At 51.1% G+C, this 22225-nt stretch overlaps 1 protein-coding gene across 2 annotated transcripts; it reads left to right on the forward strand.

Moving 5' to 3' along the window:
• The first annotated feature begins 960 nt into the window (after positions 1-960).
• Flcn (folliculin) lies at positions 961-19311 on the forward strand. 2 transcript variants are annotated; one of them, XM_052194951.1, is made up of 13 exons: positions 961-1343; positions 2898-3010; positions 6115-6389; positions 6984-7130; positions 8471-8692; positions 9662-9822; positions 11105-11196; positions 12696-12886; positions 15343-15456; positions 15980-16103; positions 16820-16951; positions 17035-17140; positions 18144-19311. In XM_052194951.1, exons 3-13 carry the CDS (start codon positions 6141-6143, stop codon positions 18343-18345), a joined length of 1740 nt encoding a protein of 579 aa, XP_052050911.1. In that variant the 5' UTR covers positions 961-1343; positions 2898-3010; positions 6115-6140; the 3' UTR covers positions 18346-19311. The 2 variants fall into 2 exon arrangements, with proteins under 2 accessions (XP_052050911.1, XP_052050912.1); XM_052194952.1 differs by having other exon boundaries at positions 961-1303.
• Positions 19312-22225: the final 2914 nt, after the last annotated feature.

Below are 22225 nucleotides of genomic sequence, written 5' to 3' on the forward strand. Positions count from 1 at the left end.
TCCAACTTATATCCTGAGTGCCAATCTGTTTAAAGCTGTTTTATCCTGTTTAAGATTGTTAACCCTAGTTGACACGTATCTATCTGCTTTCTTATTTTGCTGTCTGCTTACTCTATTCTTGGAGGAGGGTGGGGAAGAACCTTGTTGAAGACAAGAGATGACTCACGGTATCAGGAATAATCGGACTGGTAAAAAATAAACACACAAAAGACAATACACAACCGTAACTTCACCCTGCACTCCATAATCTTTACCAGGCAGTAAACAAAGTTACAGAATACAAGTTTGCATTTTTTTTCATTTTTTTCTCCTGCTCAGTCTCCAACAAAATATGAAAACTGAAATATAGAGATAGAAATCGGATCCCTGTGATTTGAAAAACAGATATCGACTACTTCTACTCATCTGAAGCATCCCCTCTTCCTGATAACCACATTCTGGGCATCCAGCACAGTGTGCACAGCAGAGGCTGGCTGCTGCCTACAGTTGGCAGCATGTTACAGGGTCAAGCCCAGAGCCCTATTCTGGAGTCTTCAAGGGCCCATGGCATGCACTAACAGCTTTAAAATTCAGTTTTAAGTAGTTAAACAATATTCTGTCACTCACTCTGAAGATGGTAACCAAACCCAGGGCTTAGAGAAAACAAACAAACCCACAACTCTGTTTTGAAAGCTAGCTCCGCACATGCGCTGTCCTGCTTCGCTCTGTACCCTCCCTCCCTCCCAGGACCTGTCCGCACCTTCCACTTCTCACGAAGGGGAGACTGTGTCTCTGATCGGTAACTTAACAGACGGGGAGTGGAGCCACAAGAACTCGCACAGCCCAGAGGAAAATTTTCCACTTATTTTTCCTCTTCTGTAGGGACGGAGCATGAGATGACTAATTTTCTCTGACTTTTTAAAAATGTTAGTTTTGACGTCACCCCCCGCAGAATGGCTTCTCTCGGCGGCCGGAACCATCCACGATTCTCCACCGGGCGGCTTGCGGCGCCGAGGGGAGCTTGTGGCCGAGGGGCTCGGATTCTTGGCCTAGAGGAGCGTAACATAGGACAGCAAGGCTCGGCACATCCTAGTCGCCTGCCGGGGACGCGCGCGCCGCTCGCTCCGGCTATTCACTGGCGTTGCGTGCCCTCTGCCGGCCTGCGGATGGTTCGGTCCGGCTGGGTCACGCGCTAGGCTCGGGACAAGGGCCTGCGGAACGGGCTGGCACTTGATGAGGGGCAGAACGGTGGCGACAGACTCGGGACAGTTGCGAGTGGGTTCCGGCCCAGCATCCGGGAGGCGACGGCGGACGCCCCAGCTGGGTTGGTGTTGAGCCATAGGGCTGAATGGAAGGCGCGGATGGTAAAACACCAGGGAGAGGGAGGTGGCAGGTTCCAATCCCCCGTTCGGGATAATTGCTTTAGTTTGACTGAACACTGCTGGGGACGTCGTCCTGCCAGACCACCTCCGTGTTCTAGCAGGATGGCCATCAGAGGACAGGGCAGGCCGGACACCTCATTTCTCAACACTCTAGCAGGATAACTCGTCCTCATGCGCCGGAAGGAATGTTTAGCCCCGGGATTAGCCAGTGGATCGCGGTCGAGGTCACATGTAGCCCTGGACAGTAGGGGGCTAGGAGGACCTACTGCACGTATAGGGTGACTTTCCGTTGGTTGCTCGGGGTTGGGGGTGGGGAAGCCTGGCATCACCCATGGTGCCCGACAGAGAGAAAGACTACAGCCAGTGTGAGTAGTGCTAGCAGTGCAGGGTTATCATAATTGTCATTCAGCAATAGAGAGGTCATAGCACGTGACACTGTTTGCTAGTGTCAAGTGACTGGGCACTCTCTAAAGGAAGTCCTGCTGAAGTTGGCAGTGGTAGAGTGGGGAGTGGTTCTAAGTTGGAGATAAAATTCCCTGCTGAATTTCTTAGCCACTGTGTACTAGCTAGTGTGGGAGCTGCGAGTTTCCTGTGGGAGACAGTTACAGCTCCTGCTGACTTCAGCAGAGATCCTCGGAACCCCTTGTTTGCCTACAAGGCACTCTTAGTGTCCCGGTGCTGTGAGAAGACAAGAAACAGAGATGAGGTAAAATCAGGGCACACCAGGGAAGGATGGTGTAGGTCTTGTTTGCCTGGCCTGTAGTTTAGGCAGCGTGAGGGAGCCCTGTATACCGCCCAGTTTGCCTCTCAAAGAATGATGGCCAGTTCAGAAAGACTGTGGTAGACATTGGAATTGGGAGAGTGACTGAAGAACTGGGTGGGCTCTTCCTGACAGGGATTCAGGCGCCATATGCAGTACAGTGTGAGAAGCCTATTCCTTAGAGCCCAGGAGGATTTCCAGAGGATAAATGACATTTGGTGTCACCAGCTGCTAAGGTTTAGAAACTCAGGTAGGAGGTTTCTCTGTGGCTCCAGAGCTGAGTGTCATCTAGGTTCCATTACTGTCTTCCAGTGGCCGACTGGGTGGGCTGAGGGATGAGTAATGCAAATATTCAAAACTCTTGTTGGACAAATGCTTTTTTAAATTTATTTATCAGAACTAATATTAGGCACATCCTGTGTGATCCTGATGCTTAGACAGCTGTTGGAAAGATGGGAATTTCACACCTGGCATACTGTAGCTGTCTTCGGACACACCAGAAGAGAGCATCAGATCCCATTATAAATGATTGTGAGCCACCATGTGGTGAACTCAGGACCTCTGGAAAAGCAGTCAGTGTTCCTAACCACCGAGCCAGCCATCTCTCCAGCCCATAATTTTTTTTAAGATCCAATGCACAGCAGCAGATCAGTCTCCAGCTCCTCTTGACAGTACCCTGATTTGAAGTTGGCCATCAGCTGTTCAGAGGTTTATTTATGCTACAAAAACTTCAGCTCTCAGAATTAGGTCTGATTATTTTTTTTCTTTCTCTCCAGAAAACCTCAAGTCCTTGAATTCCAGTGCAGTTTGCATACCTGACTCATCCGGCTGGCCTTGTATGTGTTCTGGTCTGGGCAGGATGGTGCGATTGTGATCTGTGAAGTGTAAGGTTGGTACCGACGCTGCCCACGTGGGTGGAACCCGATCGGCTAAGGGCTGCCTTTTCGGGCGTGCTTTGCTGCAGGATACTCATTTCTCCCCTCACGGGCCCCTCCAAGGAGATGCAGCCCCTTTCCCACGATGCGTGCTTCTGTCTTGGGTCCTGACTCCCTTATTCCCCCATCCTCTCTATCCTGTTAACTGGTTGCTTCATCTCCCCCACAGTGGGCTCTTTTCTGTTCGAGACAGTGTCTCATGTTTCTTGTAGTCCAGGCTGGCCTGGAACATTCCTTGTAGCTAAAGCTAGATGATCCTCCTGCTGGCATCTTCTGGTGCATCCATTCCAGATATATGCCACCATGACCTTGCTGACGTGAGCCCTTCTGTGTCCTTCAATTCGTAGGCTCCGGTTTGATGGTGGTTGTGTCTGAGCCTCCTCGGATACCTCCAGTTTCTCTGATTACAATGGTCATCTCTATGCACAAGTCATTTAGTGCCTCTCTTGTATTGGGAACTTTGGTGGACCCGGAAGGGATTGCATTTAACTAGACAAAGTCTGTACCGGGAGGGCCTTAGCATTTGTGAAGGGAAAACACAACCCAGGTCCCAAAGCCTAGGACAAGTGACACAATGGGCGCTGGCAAGATGGCGGGTATCAGTCTGCGTGAGCTAGTTTGTAAGGACAGGCACGTGGAGGCCGGGTGCTCAGAAAGAGTGAGCCGGACAGAGGTCTGCAGCGTGTTGAGGACCTTCAGCTCTGCCTCACACTGCAGTCAGAATCCTCATGGGCAACTGGATCCCCAAGTTCTCCGACTCCTGCCTTGTCGACTGTTTATAGCTGCTGTTGTTGTTGCTGCGGCTGCTAAGCCTATTCCAGCCTAGGAGGACTGGTGCTTGGCAGCCTGTCAGCTCAGGGAGTTGACTGCAGAAACACTAGAGATCCGGGAGTGCCATCCCAAAGGAGGCAGCTAGAGGGGACCGAGGCACAGCTCTGTCGCCAGCTACTTGAGCAGTGAATGCTGGGCCACATCTTGGTTGCATTCGTGCCTAGCCTTCCTGGGAAGAAAGCGTCCTCTTGCCTATATTTAGAGATGTAAATAGTTGCACATTGCCCTGAGTAGGATTCTCCTAAGGAGCAGGGGTTTTTTGTTTTTTGTTTTGTTTTTATGGACATGTCCGGAACTCACACAGTTCAGAAGGAGCCCTGTGTGAGGCTGTGGTTCTGAGCAGCTTAGTTCTAGTTAGTTTAAATCTTGAGTTGTCACATGTGATTGTGGATATGACGGGTATGAATAATACAGGGTCACTCTAACCCACCATTCCAGACCTTTCTCCAGCCAGCCGGTGTGGTCTACCAGTGTCAGGGACGCTGGCTATGGCTGTCCCCACCCCTGCCTTCGCTGCTGTCAGAACCCTTACGACATGCTGATCTCTAACACCTTTTCTGGTTAGCTCTAAAGCCGAGAACAGATGCCCCTCAGCCACCCAACCCTGCCGCAGCTGCTCCCTCCTTCTCTAACGGAAGGAGTGAATTACCTCCTGGCCTCCTCCTCTCTACAGAGGCTCCAGGTTCTGCTGATTTTGCATCATTTTGTCAGGCAGAGAAGGGGGGGGGGCTTCCCAGACACCACAGCCCGTTCAGGTTCACCCCTTCCCCTTCCAGGAGAGCACCAGTCCCCATTCTTTCCTCTCTCCTCTAGAAGTCACATGACTGCCAGTAAATAACCTTCCCATGGCTCTGCAGATGGTCAGTTTTGGGTGGGTTTGTCTGGTTTTTGTTTTAGATAGGGTCTTGCTTTGTAGACGACACTGGCCTCTTCCTCTGTGACATGCTGGGATCACAGATGTGCCACCATGCCTGCCTTTTTAAAAATTGTGATAAAACTCATATGACGTAGCACTTAACTCTCCTGCGTGAGGAAGCTCAGTGGTGTTGGGAACTCCCACATCCCTCACCGTCATCCGCCTCAGCTCCTCATCTTCCCAGCCAACATCGTTTCTATTAGACTCTGATCACCTCGCTGGGGCCAGGGCCAGCTTCCCCAGATCTCTCCAGTAGGTTAGCCAGAGCTTGTCCTGCATGTGCCTGGCTTCATTCTGTCCAAGATACAGCAGGCTGTAGGATTGTCTTACTCTCAAGGCTGAGTGACACCCGCTCTTGCCTTACTAAAGTGCTCCGTGGACCAACAGGATGGCTTAGGTGGCTCTTCGTCACCTGCTCTGGAGGACTCTGTGATCTGTGGAAACCACATGGACACAGTCCGAGGCTCTGGCTGCCCCACTCAGTTCCACACAACACTGAACAAACTCTGCAGATCTGCCCCAGCATCTACCCCACCTTTGTTTCCCGGTCTCCTCCTTTGTGATCCACATTCCCTCTTCCCTCCAGTTGAGTATGCCAACTCATTTTGGAAACTCTGGGACTGTTTGACGTCCCCACCTCTCACCGTCACCCCCCCCCCCCCAGTGTCCCCTCATTCTTCAGTGGGCAGTGCGACTGTCATCTGGCACCTTCTGCTTCTCAGCACGAGCCTTCAGAGCTCACTTGCCCTCATCGGAACCCTGGAAGACTTGCCATCTCTAAAACAGCATTGTCTCTGAGATCAGCCTCTGCCCTCGGGTCTGCCCTTCTCTGAAGCCACTCAGGCCCCACCCACCTGCTTAGCCTGCAAGCTCCGCCCCCTTCAGCTCCCCAGGGACCCCTGTGGCCAACCCCTCCTCTGGTCCTTCCTCCTCCCAGAGTCCCCATGGATGTGCTTCGGCGCTGTGTTCAGAGTCTCCCCATGCAGAAAGGAGATGTTTCTCTCTCTAGATGACCCACCCCCACCCCAGTCACTCCAGCCGCAAACCTTGCCTCACTGGTGTAGGAGATGATGAAAGCTGACCCTTCTTGGTGCCTGTCCTGTCTGTCCATCTGTCTGTCCCCCACCCCACCCCGTGTCTTTTTCTGCCTTTGATGTAGCAATTGTCACCTAGCGGGTGCACAGCAGTGCTGGCAGGTGGGAGCTTCCTTCTGTCAGAACGAAGCCCATCGTGGCCGCAGTATGTCAGAGCCCTTGGCATGATTCCATAGCGTGGGCGGGGCAGGCCCACAGATGCCGCGTCTTCCCACAGGCCTCGGCCAGCCCTTCGCCAGCACCATGAATGCCATCGTGGCTCTCTGCCACTTCTGCGAGCTCCACGGTCCCCGCACCCTCTTCTGCACGGAAGTTCTACACGCTCCCCTACCCCAGGGTGCTGGAGGTAGGGACAGTCCTGGCCAGGTCGAGCAGGCTGAGGAGGAGGAGGGCGGCATCCAGATGAGCAGCCGGGTCCGAGCCCACAGCCCCGCGGAGGGCGCCAGCGCTGAGTCCAGCAGCCCGGGGCCCAAGAAGTCGGACATGTGCGAGGCAGGTGTCCTTTGGGACCGGGGGCTGCTTGTAGTCTTTCTGTGAGGGTTGTAGTGGGAGCATGGCAGGCCCCCAAGGTCCTGAGAGCATTTTTCTCATCACCCCAGCTTGAGCCCCGTTAACCTAGTCAGTGCAGCAGCGGGTCTAGTCTACAGAGGGTTCCAGGACAAGCAGGAATACACAGAGAACCCGTCTTGAAAAAAAGAAAACGAAAAAGAAACACACATACATATACTTAAATGAAGTTATACCAACTAGAGATAATGCTTTTTCCAACAGCCATTAAAAAGAGGGAAAAAACAAGTATGTTTGTTTGTTTGTTTGTTTGTTTCTTTCTTTCTTTCTTTGGTTTTGGTTTTTTCAGAACCAGGGTTTTTCATGTAGCCCTGGCTGTCCTGGAGCTTCACTCTGTAGACCAGGCTAGCCTCAGAGGTCCACCTGCCTCTGCCTACCCAGTGTGAGATTAAAGGCATGCACCACCACTGCCCAGCAAGAAAACGATTTTTTAAAAACTTAAAAAGGATTGTGTTTTCTATATTTAGATGTGTTGCCCGCTTCCAGCTAAGAGATTCATTGTCCCTTCTTTGTGCGCAGGGCTGCCGATCGCTTGCCGTAGGGCACCCGGGCTATATCAGTCATGATAAAGAGACCTCTATTAAGTACGTCAGTCACCAGCACCCCAACCACCCGCAGCTCTTCAGCATTGTCCGCCAGGCCTGCGTCCGGAGCCTGAGCTGCGAGGTAAGGCCAGCGTCAGACCGACTGTGGGGACGCGTGGGAATGTAGGCTTGTCGCCGTTTATAGACTGCCAGGGAGGGGCTCTTTTGTGTGTGTGTGTGTGTGTGTGTGTGTGTGTGAGAGAGAGAGAGAGAGAGAGAGAGAGAGAGAGAGTGATGGCTGCTGCTGTTAGACCTCGGAGGGTACGTCGTCCTTGTGGTGTTGGCATTTCACTGTGGCTTTTAACAGACTGGCTTTTTAGTCCATTCATGACAACCCTGTTTCTAAGACACCACAGTTCCTAGGCTGTACATTTTGCCACCTGCAGCATCACCTATACGTTGTATGTCTACATTGCTGTGGTGGGATGCTTAGACCCTTCTGAAGAATGCTGAAGGGCTGCAGAGTTGTCTCAGTGGTTAAGTTAAGAGCAATTGCTGCTCTTGAGAGGACCCCAGTTCAAGCCCAGCACCCACATGTTGGCTCAGAACTGTCTATAACTCTAGTCCCAGGGGGTCCGACACTTTCTTCTGGCCCCCATGGCCACTGCATGTGTGTGGGACACGGACATACATGCCAGTATACACTCACAAACAAAAGAATGTTTTGCTCCTGAACTCCTGCTGTGGGGCCTGAGTCTCAGCTTTTAGGTTTGGTCCATCACACGGGCATAGATGGTCCAGCTTCTGTGCCCCACTACCCCGTGTCACCACTACTCCTGTGTCCCCACTACCCCTGTGTCACCACTACCCCTGTGTCACCTCAAAGGCCCCCCAGATCCCACGTTAATTATTCTCGGTGTCACCTCTCCTATCGCCTGCTGTATGCTCAGCAGTAGGTAGATGTGCTGTCACATGTTCAGCAAATCTGTCAGGAGGGAAAGACCAAAGGACTCTCTAACAATAGGGCGTGCTGGGGCTAGAGCTAGCTCAGCAACTAAGATCATGTGCTGCTGTTCCGGAAGATCTCAGTGTAGTTCCTGATACCCACACTGGGAGACTCACACCATCCCGTGACTCCAAATCCAGGGGATCCAACGCTAACCCCTTTGGCTTCTGTAAGCACCCGCACTCATGTGTTCGTCACTCCTCCTCCCGACGCCGCACGCCACATTCCCAGAATTTAAAAAGAGTGTGCTGTTTTACTCCACGGGCCCAGTAATAGCCATCGCGCCTGCGGGCTCTCCATACGGTCTAGCAAAAGCAAGTTGGAGCATCTGGTACAGCTCAGTGATAGGACACTGGTCTGCTCTGTCCAGCCAGGCCCCGAGTCCTAACCCAAAAACCAAACCAAATCAGGGAAAGAGGCCCGAGAGGCTTGAGATAAAAGTTTAGGGCCCTAAAGTTACTGTGGATCCCTCCAAGGTCTGCCCTGGTCGTGAAGGCCCCATCTTCTTTGGTGATGAGCAACACGGCTTCGTGTTCAGCCACACCTTCTTCATCAAAGACAGCCTGGCCAGAGGCTTCCAGCGCTGGTACAGCATCATTGCCATCATGATGGACCGAATCTACCTCATCAACTCCTGGCCCTTCCTGCTGGGGAAGGTCCGAGGGATCATCAGTGAGCTCCAGGGCAAGGCTCTCAAGGTGATGCTTAGAGGGCGGGGGCAGGGCGGGGCGGGGCAGGACGGGTTGGGTTCATCGTGGATGTTGCATGCCCAGCTGCAGGCCTCCTGACTCTGCCTCTGCTTTGGGCCCAAGTTGTAGTCTGCCTCAGGGTTGTGGTGGGGATGGGGGACCCTCCCAACCAGCCTGTGACTCCCTGGTTTCATCTTACCCACTGCTCTGGTGCTGGTTCAGCCTGTTGTCTTGGATTTTTGCTCTTTTGTTTTATTTGGTTAGGGTTTTTTTGTTTGTTTGCTTGTTTGTTTTGAGACAGGGTTTCTCTTTGTAGCCCTAGCTGGCCTCGAACTCAGAAATTCACCTGCCTCTGCCTCCAGAGTGCTGGAATTAAAGCACCACCCCGACCCAACCACCCCGTTATCCTAACTGCTGCCTTCAACCTCCGCTTTCTTGCCTGCTGTCTACTTCCTATACCCTTGAGGATCCAGTCTGTCTGCCAGTCTTGTCTAGATCCCCTCCAGCTGCAGAAGAGCAGGCAGGCAGGCCTGGCCATGCTTTGGTCACAGACCCTTAGATTCAGTGGCTGTTCCTTGTCCGTGCTCTGTCCTGGGCAGTCGAGGAGGAGGTGGCAGTTAGCGCATCCTGATAAACGGAGGCCCGACTGTGTTAGAAGGTGGCTGGAGAGCGTAGGAGTCTCCTATAAGCAGTTAGTCTTGTGCCCATCACCCGCAAGGTCTGTGGAGTGAACCTGAGCACTCAAGCATGGTGAATATCCAGTGGGAGTCCAGGGAGCCAAGTAGGGGGAAGAGGGGTACAGGGAACCCCCTGGGTCAGCAGAACCATTCTGCAAGGCGTTGCCAGACTCCTGGCATGGGTTGCGTTCTGAGTTGCAAGGGCAGAGCAGGAGAACCTGGGAAGGTGGGGGCGCAGTAACTGAAAGGCCCAGTGGTAGCAGTCCCTGAAGAGGCCCTCTTGTCCGCTCTTTGTACTCAGGTGTTTGAGGCGGAGCAGTTTGGCTGTCCACAGCGTGCCCAGAGGATGAACACTGCCTTCACGCCCTTCCTGCACCAGAGGAACGGCAATGCCGCCCGCTCCCTCACCTCCTTGACCAGTGATGACAACTTGTGGGCCTGTCTGCACACTTCCTTTGCCTGGTAATGAATCTTTGCAAGCCATTAGAACAACCCCAAGTCACCCACCTGCCTCCCTGGCCCGCGTGCCTCCGTGGGTCTGCTCTGACTGAGAGCGTTCTCTCGTCTATCTCCAAACTGGGTGGAAACCCTGAGGCGGAGCTCATTCTGCACTGACACAAAGACCATTTCTGTGTGAAGATCACCGAGTCTCCCCTCTGAGGGTGGCAGCAGGCTTCTGGCTCAGGCCTCTCCTGAGCCGGTGGCTAGTGGTTTGGCTTCAGGTCTGGGAGTTTTCGCTGGTGGGGAGCAGTCAGTTGGTGTCTGGAGTGAAGGTCTGGGGTATGAGTGCGCTACGAACAGGGAGCTCCCATTCCTCAAACTGAGTAGTCTTAGGCAAACGGGCCCTGCCAGCCTTAGCACCTGAGCGCAGCAGGGATGCAGGCTCCTTCTAGAGTTTGCTGTTGCATACGGACCACGTTTGTTGGCTGATGGGTATCTAGGCCGGCTCTGTTCTTGGCCACTGGGAATAGAGCAGCAGTAAACAGGAGTATTTAAGGATCTTGGAATCCTTCAGGTAATGCCCAGAAATGGTGTAGTGGGTATGGGTTTGGAGGAACCTCCCCACTAAGACAGGAAGAAGAGTTGGATCCTGGGGGACTGCAGTTACAGATGGTTGTGAACCCCTGAGTGGGTGCTGGGAACTGACCCTGCATCCTCTGTAAAAGCAGCAAATGCTGTTAACCACTGAGCTGTCTCTTTAGTCCCTGTCCTTGGTTTTCCTGGTGATAGACCTTCAAACTGATGTGAAATGGAATGTCAAGGTCGTTTGAATTTGTGTTTCCCTGATAGTTAAGGATATTGAATACTTTTTCACATACTCATTGGCCATTTGTAATGTCTTCCTTTGAGAATGCTCTAGAATGCTTTTGGTTGTGTTTTTGTACCTATTATGTAGCCATGAGGACATTACTTCACTGAGCAGAACTAAAGAATTGTCTGGTGTGTTACTTAGGTTCAGGGTTCCCTTTTATCTCAGAGGTGACTTCTGAATTGGGATTAAACCCAACAGTTCCTCAGACCTCCCGTACTCCATTTTTCTCATCCTCTTTAATGGAGCACCAAACTCATGTCTCATGAGTTGCTCAGTGGTGGATGCTGGGACGGAGTGTTGGGGGGCGGTCCTGGAGTATGCTTGGGTGGGCCATTATCTGTGAGCTTGGGGTTGAACCAAGGGCTTACTAAGCCTCAGGTTCAGTTTCCCATTGGCAGAATACCTCATGATTGGCACTGTATTCTTCTCCAGGCTCCTGAAGGCGTGTGGCAGCCGGCTAACAGAAAAGCTCCTAGAGGGCGCTCCCACAGAGGACACCCTGGTCCAGATGGAGAAGCTTGCTGGTAGGTCTGCCTGTCTCTGCTGGGCCGACTGTAGTGGCAGCAGTGCCTTGGCCTGTGGCTGCCTCCGTGAGTGAAACTGGCACAAGGGAGTCTGGATGGGAATGAGCATGATGGGCCTTTGTGACAAACTCCCATGCTCTGGGTGACATTGTTATGATTCCGACTCATCTTCCTTGATGGTGCCTGTTCCCAAGTAGGTTTGAGGGTCCCCAGAGAGTGCCTTGCAGGGAGCCCCTCTGAGCAGTCTCCAGGTGTCTCTGCTTGCCAGAGTTTCTTCTAGGTACCTCAGCTGGTCTCCTCCGCAGTTGCTTTCTGCTTTCGTAACCTTGAAGAGAAGTCTTGTGAGTCTTGTTAGTTTCAGGAACTTGTATCTCATGAGCCTCTCTGGAGGGAATGTTTCAGTTCAGAGGAAATCACTGTGCAACATCATCCCTACGTCCATGATTTAATCTCTGCACACTTCCTTTGCCTTGGGTTTAGACTCCTGTGCTAGGACTTCTAGGATGATCCCCATGCAGGATTGCAGCCCTCAGATCTGACTCTGCTTTCATAGCAACCGTTTGAGTTCAGAGTTCTGGAGTTCACCTGCCCGCCCCATTCGCCCGTCCCCTCTCCCCCGCAGCCGACAGGTGGAAAAGCAATAGTCACTTAGAGTGCATGGCGCACAGTTGTGACTAACAGTGCTGCCGGCTCCTCTGTTGTAGGCAGGTGGAGTTCTTTCCGGGTTGTCACTATTCAGTGCTCAGTCTGCACATGTTTGTGCTTTGACAAGTACTCAGGAGTGAAGAGACTCAGGAATGAGGTCTCAAGAGCCAGACACACTCAGAAGTGTGTCAAGTCAACCTTGGGGTTGTTTTCCTGTTCCTGTGGATTAGTCAATCACAGACTCACAAACACAAAGGTTCTGCAGACTATGAGAGGCAAGTCTTGTGGGATGTGTTCACTGCAAGAAGAGTAAGGTATGTGGGTGTACAGGGGTCATACTGAGACCGAATTGTGTCATGCAGGATCTGAGTGTGGGTTTAGGCTTGCTTTCAAGTCGGATAGAGCTGGTTTCAAATCCTGCCTCTACCATCTGGTTCTCATTGTGACATGCAGCAGAGATGCTATTGTGAGGTTCCGCCATGAGGACTAATAGAAGTAAAACGTTTGTGTCTTGTCTGTGTGGAGGGAGATGGGGTGGAATGGTGGGGAGCCCAGGCTGGCCCCTGGCCGAGCCATGCTGCTAAGCTCATGCTAGCTGCTCTGCATTGCTGAGCTTTCCAGCAGTTGAGTAAGACCAGCATCTTTCAGGAAGAGCTTCTAAGATGTCTCTTCTGCCCAAGTCTTCCTCCCTTCACCCCAGATGCCTAGTCAGTAGCACATACTCATCAGACCTCTCCGGGATAGGATGGGAATTGGTGGTGTAGCCATAGGTGCCTAAGGCAGAAATAGCCACAGAACCAAACTGTGGAATCTAAGGGGACGCTCACTCTATACCTGTCCTGTGTGTCCTGTAGACTTAGAGGAAGAATCAGAAAGTTGGGACAATTCAGAGGCTGAAGAGGAAGAGAAAGCCTCTGTTACGCCAGAGGGTGCTGAAGGGCGAGGGTTGGCCAGTTGCCCGACAGAATCATCCTTCCTCTCAGCCTGTGGGAGCTGGCAGCCCCCGAAGCTTTCAGTCTTCAAGTCCCTTCGACACATGAGACAGGTGAGTAGAGGAGGCGTGGTTGAAACTGAGAAGAGCCCAGGCCACCCTGCAGGACACCAATCAGTCCTCGGGGTCTGAGCTGCTTCCCCATTTGTGGGCAGGGGAGATACTGGGAACTTCGGAGTGAGTGTATGGTTGAGGGCACAGAGGATATCAGCCCGTCTTAGCAGGAGCAGCATTCTTTTAGTGACACAGTAGGCCTCTGGTGTGTGTTGTGTGCATGTCTCTGTATGCACATGTGTGTAGAGACAGACCAGAGTGCCATCCTTCTGGGTGCTATTGACATTGTATTTTGAGACAGTGTCCCTCACCGGCCTGGGACTTGTCCAGTATGCTATTTGGCTGGTTTGTGCGCCCCAGGGGTCTGCCTCCCAAGCCCTCCCTGCTGTAGAATGACAGGCATGTGCCACCATGCTTTGCCTGCCTTCTTAAATTTGAGTCCTGGAATGCAAACTCAGGTCCTCATACTTTGAAGTTGGAAGCTGTCTGTCTAGCCCAGCATCTGTCTGTCTGTGAGATTTCCTGAGGTCTTCCAACCTTGTCAGTCTGGAACCTCCCGAAAGTGTCGAAAAAGCACTATTACCTGTTTGTATGCAGGCTAGCCCTCAAAGTAATGGTCAATCGTAGAATAAATTGGGCATAATCTACATGCCGATCTTAGCTGGTATTGGTATGTCTAGACGGTAGAATATTATTTAGTGTGAAAGAATGAGCAGGCAACACGAAGCAGGAGTTATGTCCCCATGCCTCCCAGAGATGGAAATTCTCATGAGAGTGAACATTGTTGGATCAGATAGGAAGCAAGGGTTGCCCAGGTGATGACACACTGTCCCCTCCTCATACTGTTGTCTCTCTTTGGGATAGGGTCATGTATTCTAGGTGGGCTTTGAACTCACTCCATAGCTTACCAAGTGCTGAAATTATAGGCATGTGCAAGCCTGCTGGGTTTACTTTTTTTTTGTTTGTTTTTGAAAGCAGATAGATAACTGCTCCTTCCTTCCTTCCTTTCTTTTTTAAACAATTTTTTTTTACTTATTTTATGGTATAAGTACACTATAGCTTTCTTCATGCACACCAGGAGAGAGGGCATCGGACCCCATTACAGATGGTTGTGAGCCACCGTGTGGCTGCTGGGAATTGAACTCAGGACCTCTGGAAGAGCAGTCTGTGCTCTTAACCACTGAGCCATCTCTCCAATCCCAGGCTTACTTTTTGTACTATATTTCTTTCCATTTTAATTTAGAATTTTTAAATTGTATTTACTATTATTACTGTGTGTGGAGGTACACACGCCACTGTGCACATGTGGACACCAGAGGCCAATTTTGTGGCATCTCTCCTTCCTGCTTTATGTGGGTGTCTGGACACCCATCTCTCTCCCAACCTGCTAAGCCATCTCTCTCACCTTCTTTATTTTTTTTTCAATGAGTATTAATTTGACCAGCCAAGAATTATTTCTGTTTTGGAGACTGGGGAGTCCAGTGAGATGACCCGGGGGTAAAGGTGCTGGCAACCTTGAAGACCTAAATTCCATCCCCAGGCAAATGGATTGAGCCCTAGGATCTCAGCTTGGGAGACATTTGTTCTGTGGTGCTGAGCTGCCTTGGCTTTGGTAATTCTTCCTGAGGTTAACGGCAGCAGGGATTGTGATTCTTGCTACAGATGGGAGTGCTCGGCGTTGGGTTTCGTAGCCTCCATTTTTGTTCATTTTGTTTTGTTTCAACCTCATGTTTGGCCTCGAGAAACCACAGGCTACTTCCTGACAGCATTGCAGGAATTACTGACAGGTGGGGAGAGGGTGGGGGTGGGAGGAGGCCGCTGTTAGGAATTGAAAACAAAGATACAACAAATAGAAAGCAGGCCTGGTCTTAGCATCTGAGGAACCGCGGCTCTGAAGTAGACCGTTGCAGCTGGCTTGGGCAAGTCCAGGATGTGGGTGTGTCCTGGTGCTGGAGCAAGAGCCCTCGTTCATCTGGGTGCCCATGTGAGGAGCCGGACATTCATGGCCAAGCCCTCCAGCATGACAGTGTTAGGGAGGGCGAGGGCTGCGAAAGAGAGACACCAGGCTAACCTCAAACTCACAGAGGCCCGCCTGCCTCTGCCTCCCCCTGCCTCTGCCTCCTGTTTGCCTCTGCCTCCCCCTGCCTCTGCCTCCCCCTGCCTCTGCCTCTGCCTCCCAGCGCTGGAATTAAAGGCGTGTGCCACCACTGCCTGCCTGGCTTCCTTCATCCTTTTCATAGTGTATGGGGAGGTATGTTAACAATGTAATACCCTTTGAACCTGGTGACAACTTCTGTCCCCTGTCAGCCTCTAGCAGGTCACCAGTATCCCTAGAAAGAGAATTAACTTTCCCTTTGCTGACCGTGATCTTCTTATTGTAGAGATTGTAGTCTCTGACTACGTGAGGCTAGATTAGCTCCTATAATATGCCTAAAGAACTGTGTGCTGTATTTCAGGTCTTGGGCGCGCCATCTTTTCGTATGTTGGCCTGGCATGTCCTCATGGGAAATCAGGTGATCTGGAAAAGCAGAGATATGAACCTGGTTCATTCCGCATTTGAAGTCCTCCGGGTGAGAACCTTTCCCCATGTGCTAAAGTTTGACTTGGGGCAGACTATTAGGGGTATCACCAGTGCAGAGCTACAGAAATTGCTTTTCTTTCCTGGTGAAATGGCGGGCCTTGGCGCTCCCGTGGAAGGAATCGTATCATCACTGTTGACAACTACACTGTCTCCTCTTCCTCAATCCGAAACTCTTCTGAGAAGTTATCTGAGCAAGAGCTAGCACTTGTTGATGCTACATGGCGGTTGTTGGGTTGGGCTGGTGGTGTGGGGGCGTCTCACAGCATGTCTGCTGGCTGCCGGAACCCACAAGCGCCTCTCCCTACAGTGAGCATTTGTGTAGACAAGGAGACCGGAAGGGGCAGCACATGTCAGCATTGATCTATGACTGCCCCCTAGGACCAGAATTGGGGTCATCTGGGCGGGACACTGCATACGGGCTGAGAGACCATGGACACACAGAGGAGGGAGGCTGTGGGCCAGCTGCAGAGGCTGTACCTGTGCTGGATCCTGAGCCGCCTTGTTGTCCCCAGACCATGCTGCCTGTAGGCTGTGTCCGAATCATCCCTTACAGCAGCCAGTATGAGGAGGCCTATCGCTGCAACTTCCTAGGCCTCAGCCCTCCCGTGCCTATCCCTGCTCATGTACTGGCCTCAGGTGAGTGCCCTCTGTAAGGCACATACTGCCTGCTGCTCGGAGAGGGTGCATCAGGATCCAAGTCACAGATTTTTTAGGGCAAGGCAGTGCTCTGCGGCTCCAGCTAGGGCGTGCTGGGGTTGTCCCGGGCCCCTGGAGCTGCGCCTTCTGTTTGCAGTAGGACTAGTCTGTGCAGAGATGTTTGGCCGTAAAGTTCCCATGCCTCCAGCTGCGCGTCTGCGTGGCCCCGGACCCTTCAGGCAGTCCCCGTCTACTGCAGCGGTTCTCAGTCTCCCTGATACTGCGACCCTTTAATACAGTTCCTCATCTTGTGGTGACCCCCAACCATTAAATTACTTTGGTTGCTACTTCACAACTATAATTTTGCTTCTGAATTGTAATATAAGTAGTTGTGTTTCCCAATGGTCTCAGGAGACCCCTGTAAAAGGGTTGTTCAACCCCAAGGGGGTCGCAACCCCTGGAATGAGAACCACCAATCGACAGGCTAGAGTAACAGTGAGACCTTTCACAGAGGCTGCTCAGGATGGATTTGCATATGTCATGTTCTAGTTTAACTGAGGCAGGAATTACCCTTTAACTCAGTTACTGAATCGACTGCCAAAGGCATTAAAGCCTCTTTGCTCCCAGGAGGCCTGTCCCTGATGTTTAAGCCTGGTCCCGGCTGGCAGTGAAGTTAAGGAATCCTTTACAAGCTAGCATGTGTTTTGTGGCTACAGAGTTCGTAGTTGTCGTGGAGGTACACACGGCCACTCGCTCGAACCTCCACCCTGCTGGATGCGAGGACGACCAGTCCCTCAGCAAGTATGAGTTTGTGGTGACCAGTGGTAGTCCTGTGGCTGCAGACAGAGGTGGGTGCTGCTGCTGTTCCCATCCATCAGGGCGGGGAAGGGGACCCCAAGACCTCCTCTTCATCCAGTGTTTGTATCCCCAGTTGGGCCCACTATCCTGAATAAGATTGAAGCAGCTCTGACCAACCAGAACCTGTCTGTGGATGTGGTGGACCAGTGCCTCATCTGTCTCAAGGAGGAGTGGATGAAGTAAGCCCCAGCCTCGCCTTGACAGCTTCCCCAGCTGTGGGGAGATGGGGGTGGGAAGGGTAGGTGGGGGGTGCTGAGGGGCGGGGCAGCTCTCTGTAGCAGTGGACTTTCATGTCAGAAGCAGAAAAGAGGCCAGACATCAGGCAGTAGTGGTATACTCCTTTAATCCCAGGACTCAGGAGGCAGAAGCACGTGGATATCTGAGTTCGAGGCCAGCCTGGTCTACAGAGAGAGTTCGTTCGTTCCAGGACTGCACAAAGAAACCCTGTCTGGAAAAAATAAAGCAGAAAAGAGGCCAGGCTATGGCCTGAGGGAGCTCATGAGAGTGGAGTTAGGAATAGGGATCAGACACCAACTTGCTACTTAGTTTGCTGACGTGGGAGGTGATGCAGGATCTCCTGCCCTGGGCCTTGTGTCCTGGGAAGTGGTTGCAGCAGTGACTGAGATTTGATGCTGGTGTGTGAAAGAGGTTCTGAACAAGAGCTGTTTCTTTATTCCTTAATTCCTTTGGCTTTGGAGGGGTGGAGGGTGCTAGGTGGCCGACCTAGGCACATGCTCAGTCAGGTGCAGCCGGGTAGCCGCCATCACAGCTTTATAAAAGAAAGTCACTTGTTGCCTTATGCCTTGAGTCATAGTAATCTTTTATCAAATTAACTGAACTACTAGTTGAACATTTTCCTAGTCTCAAATAATGTAATGAAAACTCAGGAGCAGTATTCATAAATTTCTCTCTTCTTTTTCCGAGAGGGAGTTCCCCTCCCTGTCTTAGCCGGGCAGGCTTTGACCTTCCCTGGGTTCAAGGCATCCCCCTGCTTCGGCCTCCTGAGTAGTTGAGCCTGCCTTTTGCCATGGTAGTGGTCTGGCCCTCCTCAGGGTGAGCCCCGCAGCCTGGCGCGCTGCAGCTCCAGCGGGGCCGGCAGAGCTCTCCCTGGCCGGAAGTTGTGCTGCCTGAGGAGAGCTTGACTGGGCTGTGGTTCTCAGTGTTCGTCTTTGTTCTCCGCAGCAAAGTGAAAGTCCTGTTTAAGTTCACCAAGGTGGACAGTCGCCCCAAGGAGGACACGCAGAAGCTCCTGAGCGTCCTGGGTGCGTCAGAGGAGGACAACGTTAAGCTGCTGAAGTTCTGGATGACAGGCCTGAGCAAAACCTACAAGTCCCATCTCATGTCCACAGTCCGAAGCCCCACAGCTGCGGAGTCGCGGAACTGACTCTGAGAACATCTTTCTGGAAGGTGGTGTATAGACCAGCTCTGTGGGAAAGACTGTGCTTGGGTCTCTGCCTGCTGGGGTGAGGCCCTGTTTGAGGAGTAAAGACTGATGGGCTAGGCGTCGCCATCCTTGTGACGCTCTCCCATCCCATGTCGAAATGTAGGGGACACAGAGACAGTAGTCCCTCTGCATCAGACTACCCTGCCAGGTTCTGTGCCTCTTGAGGACAAAGGCTGGGAACTGAGAGCAGTCCATCAGCCCGCCCCTGAGGTTCTGTTGTTGCGGGGTGTCCTCGTGGGGTAAGGACAACACCTTCGCACCGTGGAAGACAGCAAGCATCCCGGATCGTTTGTCTGTGGGCTGATGACGTCATCGTCCTGTGCATACCTGTGGCCTCTGCTCCGCTTGCCAGCTCGTAGATACATCAAAACCCTGGCTGTTTTGTTTATTTTTGTTTTTGTTTTTTTTAACAGAGCTGAGGACCGAACCCAGGGCCTTGAGCTTGCTAGGCAAGCGCTCTCCCACTGAGCTAAATCCCCAACCCTGTTTTTGGTTTTTTAGTTTTTGAGTCAGGGTCTTATTCTGTATTTTATCCCAGTTTAGAACTCACGGTGTGGCCTATGCTACTTCCATAGCAATCCTTGTAGCAATCCCCCTGCCTCAGCTTCCCAAGTGCTGGGGGGATTACAGAACTGAGCCATCAGGGCATCACGTTGCTTCCTTCTCTGTTCCTGCTCTGTGGCATTAACCGGCGACTGTAGACTCTGACGGTGTTAAGACAGACGCCTCTCACCATTGCAGTTTAGTAAGGACACAGCTTGGAAAGATCGCCTGAAAGCTTTCCCAATTTGTTTTTATAATATTTTTGGTGTGTGTTTATATTTAACGTGAAGACTACATTTATGTGTCTTGGTCTCTGTACAGTTGCAAGAGTGTTAAAACACAATAAATCTGTATTTTTGTAAACTGCTGACTACGTTTTCATGTTGGATACTGTGATGGTTTGTATATGCTCTGCCTAGGGAGCAACAATATTAGGGGGTGTGGTCCTGTTGGAGTAGGTGTGGCCTTGTTGGAGTAGGTGTGTCACTGTGGGTTTTAAGACCCTCCTCCTACCTGCCTGGAAGCAAGTATTTTGCTAGCAGCCTTCAGGTGAAGATGTAGCCCTCTCAGCTCCTTCTGCACCATGTCTGCCTGCCTGGATGCTGCCATGCTCCCACCTTGATGATAAAGGACTGAACCTCTGAACCTGTAAGCCAGTCCCAATTAAATGTTGTCCTTATGAGAGTTGCCTTGGTCATGGTGTCTGTTCACAGTAGTAAAACCCTAAGATAGAAGTTGATACCAGGGGTTGGGGATTTAGCTCAGGCAAGCGCAAGGCCCTGGGTTCAGTCCTCAGCTCTGTTAAAAAAAAAAAAAAAAAGAAGAAGAAGTTGGTACCAGGAACTGGGGCATTGCTGTGATAGGCCTGACCCTGCTTTTGTTTGGAAGAATGTGGATTTTGGGACTTTGGATTTGGAAAGCCATGGACTGCTTTAAGTGGGGCTTAATGGGCCAGCCTAGTGAGAACATGGAAGACAGTGGTGCTGAGGGTCATTTAAACTGTGTAGGCCTGATGGCCCAAGAGGTTTCAGTGGAGAACTTTAATATGTGGCCAAATTACTGTTTTTGTGATGTTTTGGTGAAGAACATGGCTGCTTTTTGCCATTGTCTGAAAGACTGCCTATGACTAAGGTAAAGAGATATTAATTGCATTGACAAAGGAAATCTCAAAAGCCCAACAGAGATTTTGTTCTCTGGTTAAGTCTGATGAAGAGCATTTTGAACAAACATAGCAATCTGAAAAGGGAAAAAATACAAAATATATAGTTTGAGCATTAAAGGGACACCAGGAAGTGAAATGGAGCTGAATCTTGTGTTCAAGGATATTAAATTGAATTAAGGGAGTAGTGACCTTGGGGCAAGATTCCACCCAGCTAAATTTAAGACCAGCCAAGGTAGTATAAGCCTTTAATCCCAGGAGGCAAAGACAAGCAGATCTCTGAGTTAAATAAAGGCCAGCCTTGAACAGAACAAGTTCTAGGTGAAGAAAAACTTACTCAGGCTTGGTGGACCACACCTTTAATTCCAGAGTTTAGGGGACAGGCATGCAGATTTCTAAGTTCAGAGTCTATGTAGCAAGTTCTTGGACAGCCAAGCTCAGGCAGTGAAGGAGTTGGAAAACAGAAAGCTGGTGATAATGTCATAGAACAAGGGAGTCATGTACTAGTCCTAGCAAGCAACAGAACTCAGCAGCTTTGGACGCGTGGCTCTCTGGCTATAGAGCCCAGAATAGATGGGACTACTGGGACAATTGATGCTGGTTAGCTGGAGCTAAGGAGTTAGTGGTGATTAAGAAGAGACCAGCATCACTGAGGTGAAATCTTCCTGGGAACTGTTTTCTGAGAGCACAAAGAAGCTGTGTTCTAGAGATAGCCAAAGTTGTACCTCTTGCTGCAGCTGTACTTGATAATGTGTAAGTCACCCCGGCGGTGATGTTTGTGAAGGCATGAAGGGGTCATGAAGAGCACCTGAGGCTCAGCACTGTGAGAGGCCATGGGAGGCCATTGGTGAAGGTGCAGCCTCAGTTGCAGTTGACAGCCCAGGACTGAAGGGGTCATGCAAAGGAGCTGAGGCTTGGCGCCATGAAGAGAGCCTATGAGAGGCTACTGGTGAAGCCTAGCTGCAGGAGAAGACCCCAGTGTATTGGTGATGCCAGTGCCATGGGATGATGACCAAGAACAGCAGCAGCAGTGGATCAACCTGTGCTTAGAGTGCTACAGAGGGCAGAGCTGGAGAAGTGACGACAGCCGTTTGGAGGAGTCCAGAAGATCATATGTGGATCCCAGACATTGAAACAAGAAGATATAACATTAAGTTGCCTTGGAGACTTAGAGATGTTTGAGGTGCCAGAGCCGTGGGCTACCTGCTGAGGAAAGTTGCTAAGAGGAAGAAAGAAGTTTGTTGTAGTCAACAAAGATGAAAAAGGAGTTGGATATCTAAAGACCACCTTGACATCAAACATGGAGATGCAGAGTTTGTAGTTTGCCCAGCTGGTTTCCTGTCTTGCTTTGGGCATTACTATTAAGTGATTGGAGGAATCTCAGAAGAGACTTTGGACTTTTAACATTGTTGAGATTGCTATCTACTATGGGCACCTTTGAAGTTGTACTTTATGTATTTTGCATTATGCTATGTTTAAGAATAGCCTCCATAGACTCATATGTTTGAACAAGCCTATTGGGGCCAGATTATGGAATGTGATGGTTTGCATATGCTCAGCCCAAGGAATGGCACTATTAGAAGGTGTGGCCCTGTTGAAGTAGGTGTGTCCTTGTTGGAGTAGGCATGCCACTGGACATGGGCTTTAAGACCCTCCACCTAGTTGCCTGGAAGCATGTATTCTGCTAGCAGTGTTCAGATGATGTTGAACTCTCAGCTCCTGCTGCACCACGCCTGCCTGGATGCCGCTATGTTCCTGCCTTGATAATGGACTGAACCTCTGAACCTGTAAGCCAGCCCCAATTAAATGTTGTCCTTATAAGAGTTGCCTTGGTCATGGTGTCTGTTCACAGCAGTAAAACCCTAAGACAGATACTATTAATCAATTTTGTTCCATCGAGGAGATCCAGCTGTGTGTACTGTGTGTCATATGTAGAGTTGAATAGAATTGAGGGAGGCATTGTAGGGTACTCCTGTGGGCTCAGATGGATTCAAACACTGAACAATAGAATCTTACAGGGTTTGCATTGTGTATGTGGTCCATTGTTAGCAGGACTGAGCACGATGGCTCAGTCCTGTAATGCCACCTCTTGGGGGTTTAAGGCTAGAGGATGCTCTG

This window comes from Apodemus sylvaticus, chromosome 10 (assembly GCF_947179515.1).
Source record: "Apodemus sylvaticus chromosome 10, mApoSyl1.1, whole genome shotgun sequence".
NCBI lineage: Eukaryota > Metazoa > Chordata > Mammalia > Rodentia > Muridae > Apodemus > Apodemus sylvaticus.

Excerpts from the sequence above, each read along its gene's own strand:
- Flcn (XM_052194951.1), top strand. The coding sequence starts at position 6,141 with ATGAATGCCATCGTGGCTCTCTGCCACTTCTGCGAGCTCCACGGTCCC. Across the intron at positions 6,390-6,983 it reads AGAAGTCGGACATGTGCGAG|GGCTGCCGATCGCTTGCCGT; the intron begins GCAGGTGTCCTT and ends CTTTGTGCGCAG. Across the intron at positions 16,952-17,034 it reads TCCTGTGGCTGCAGACAGAG|TTGGGCCCACTATCCTGAAT; the intron begins GTGGGTGCTGCT and ends TTGTATCCCCAG.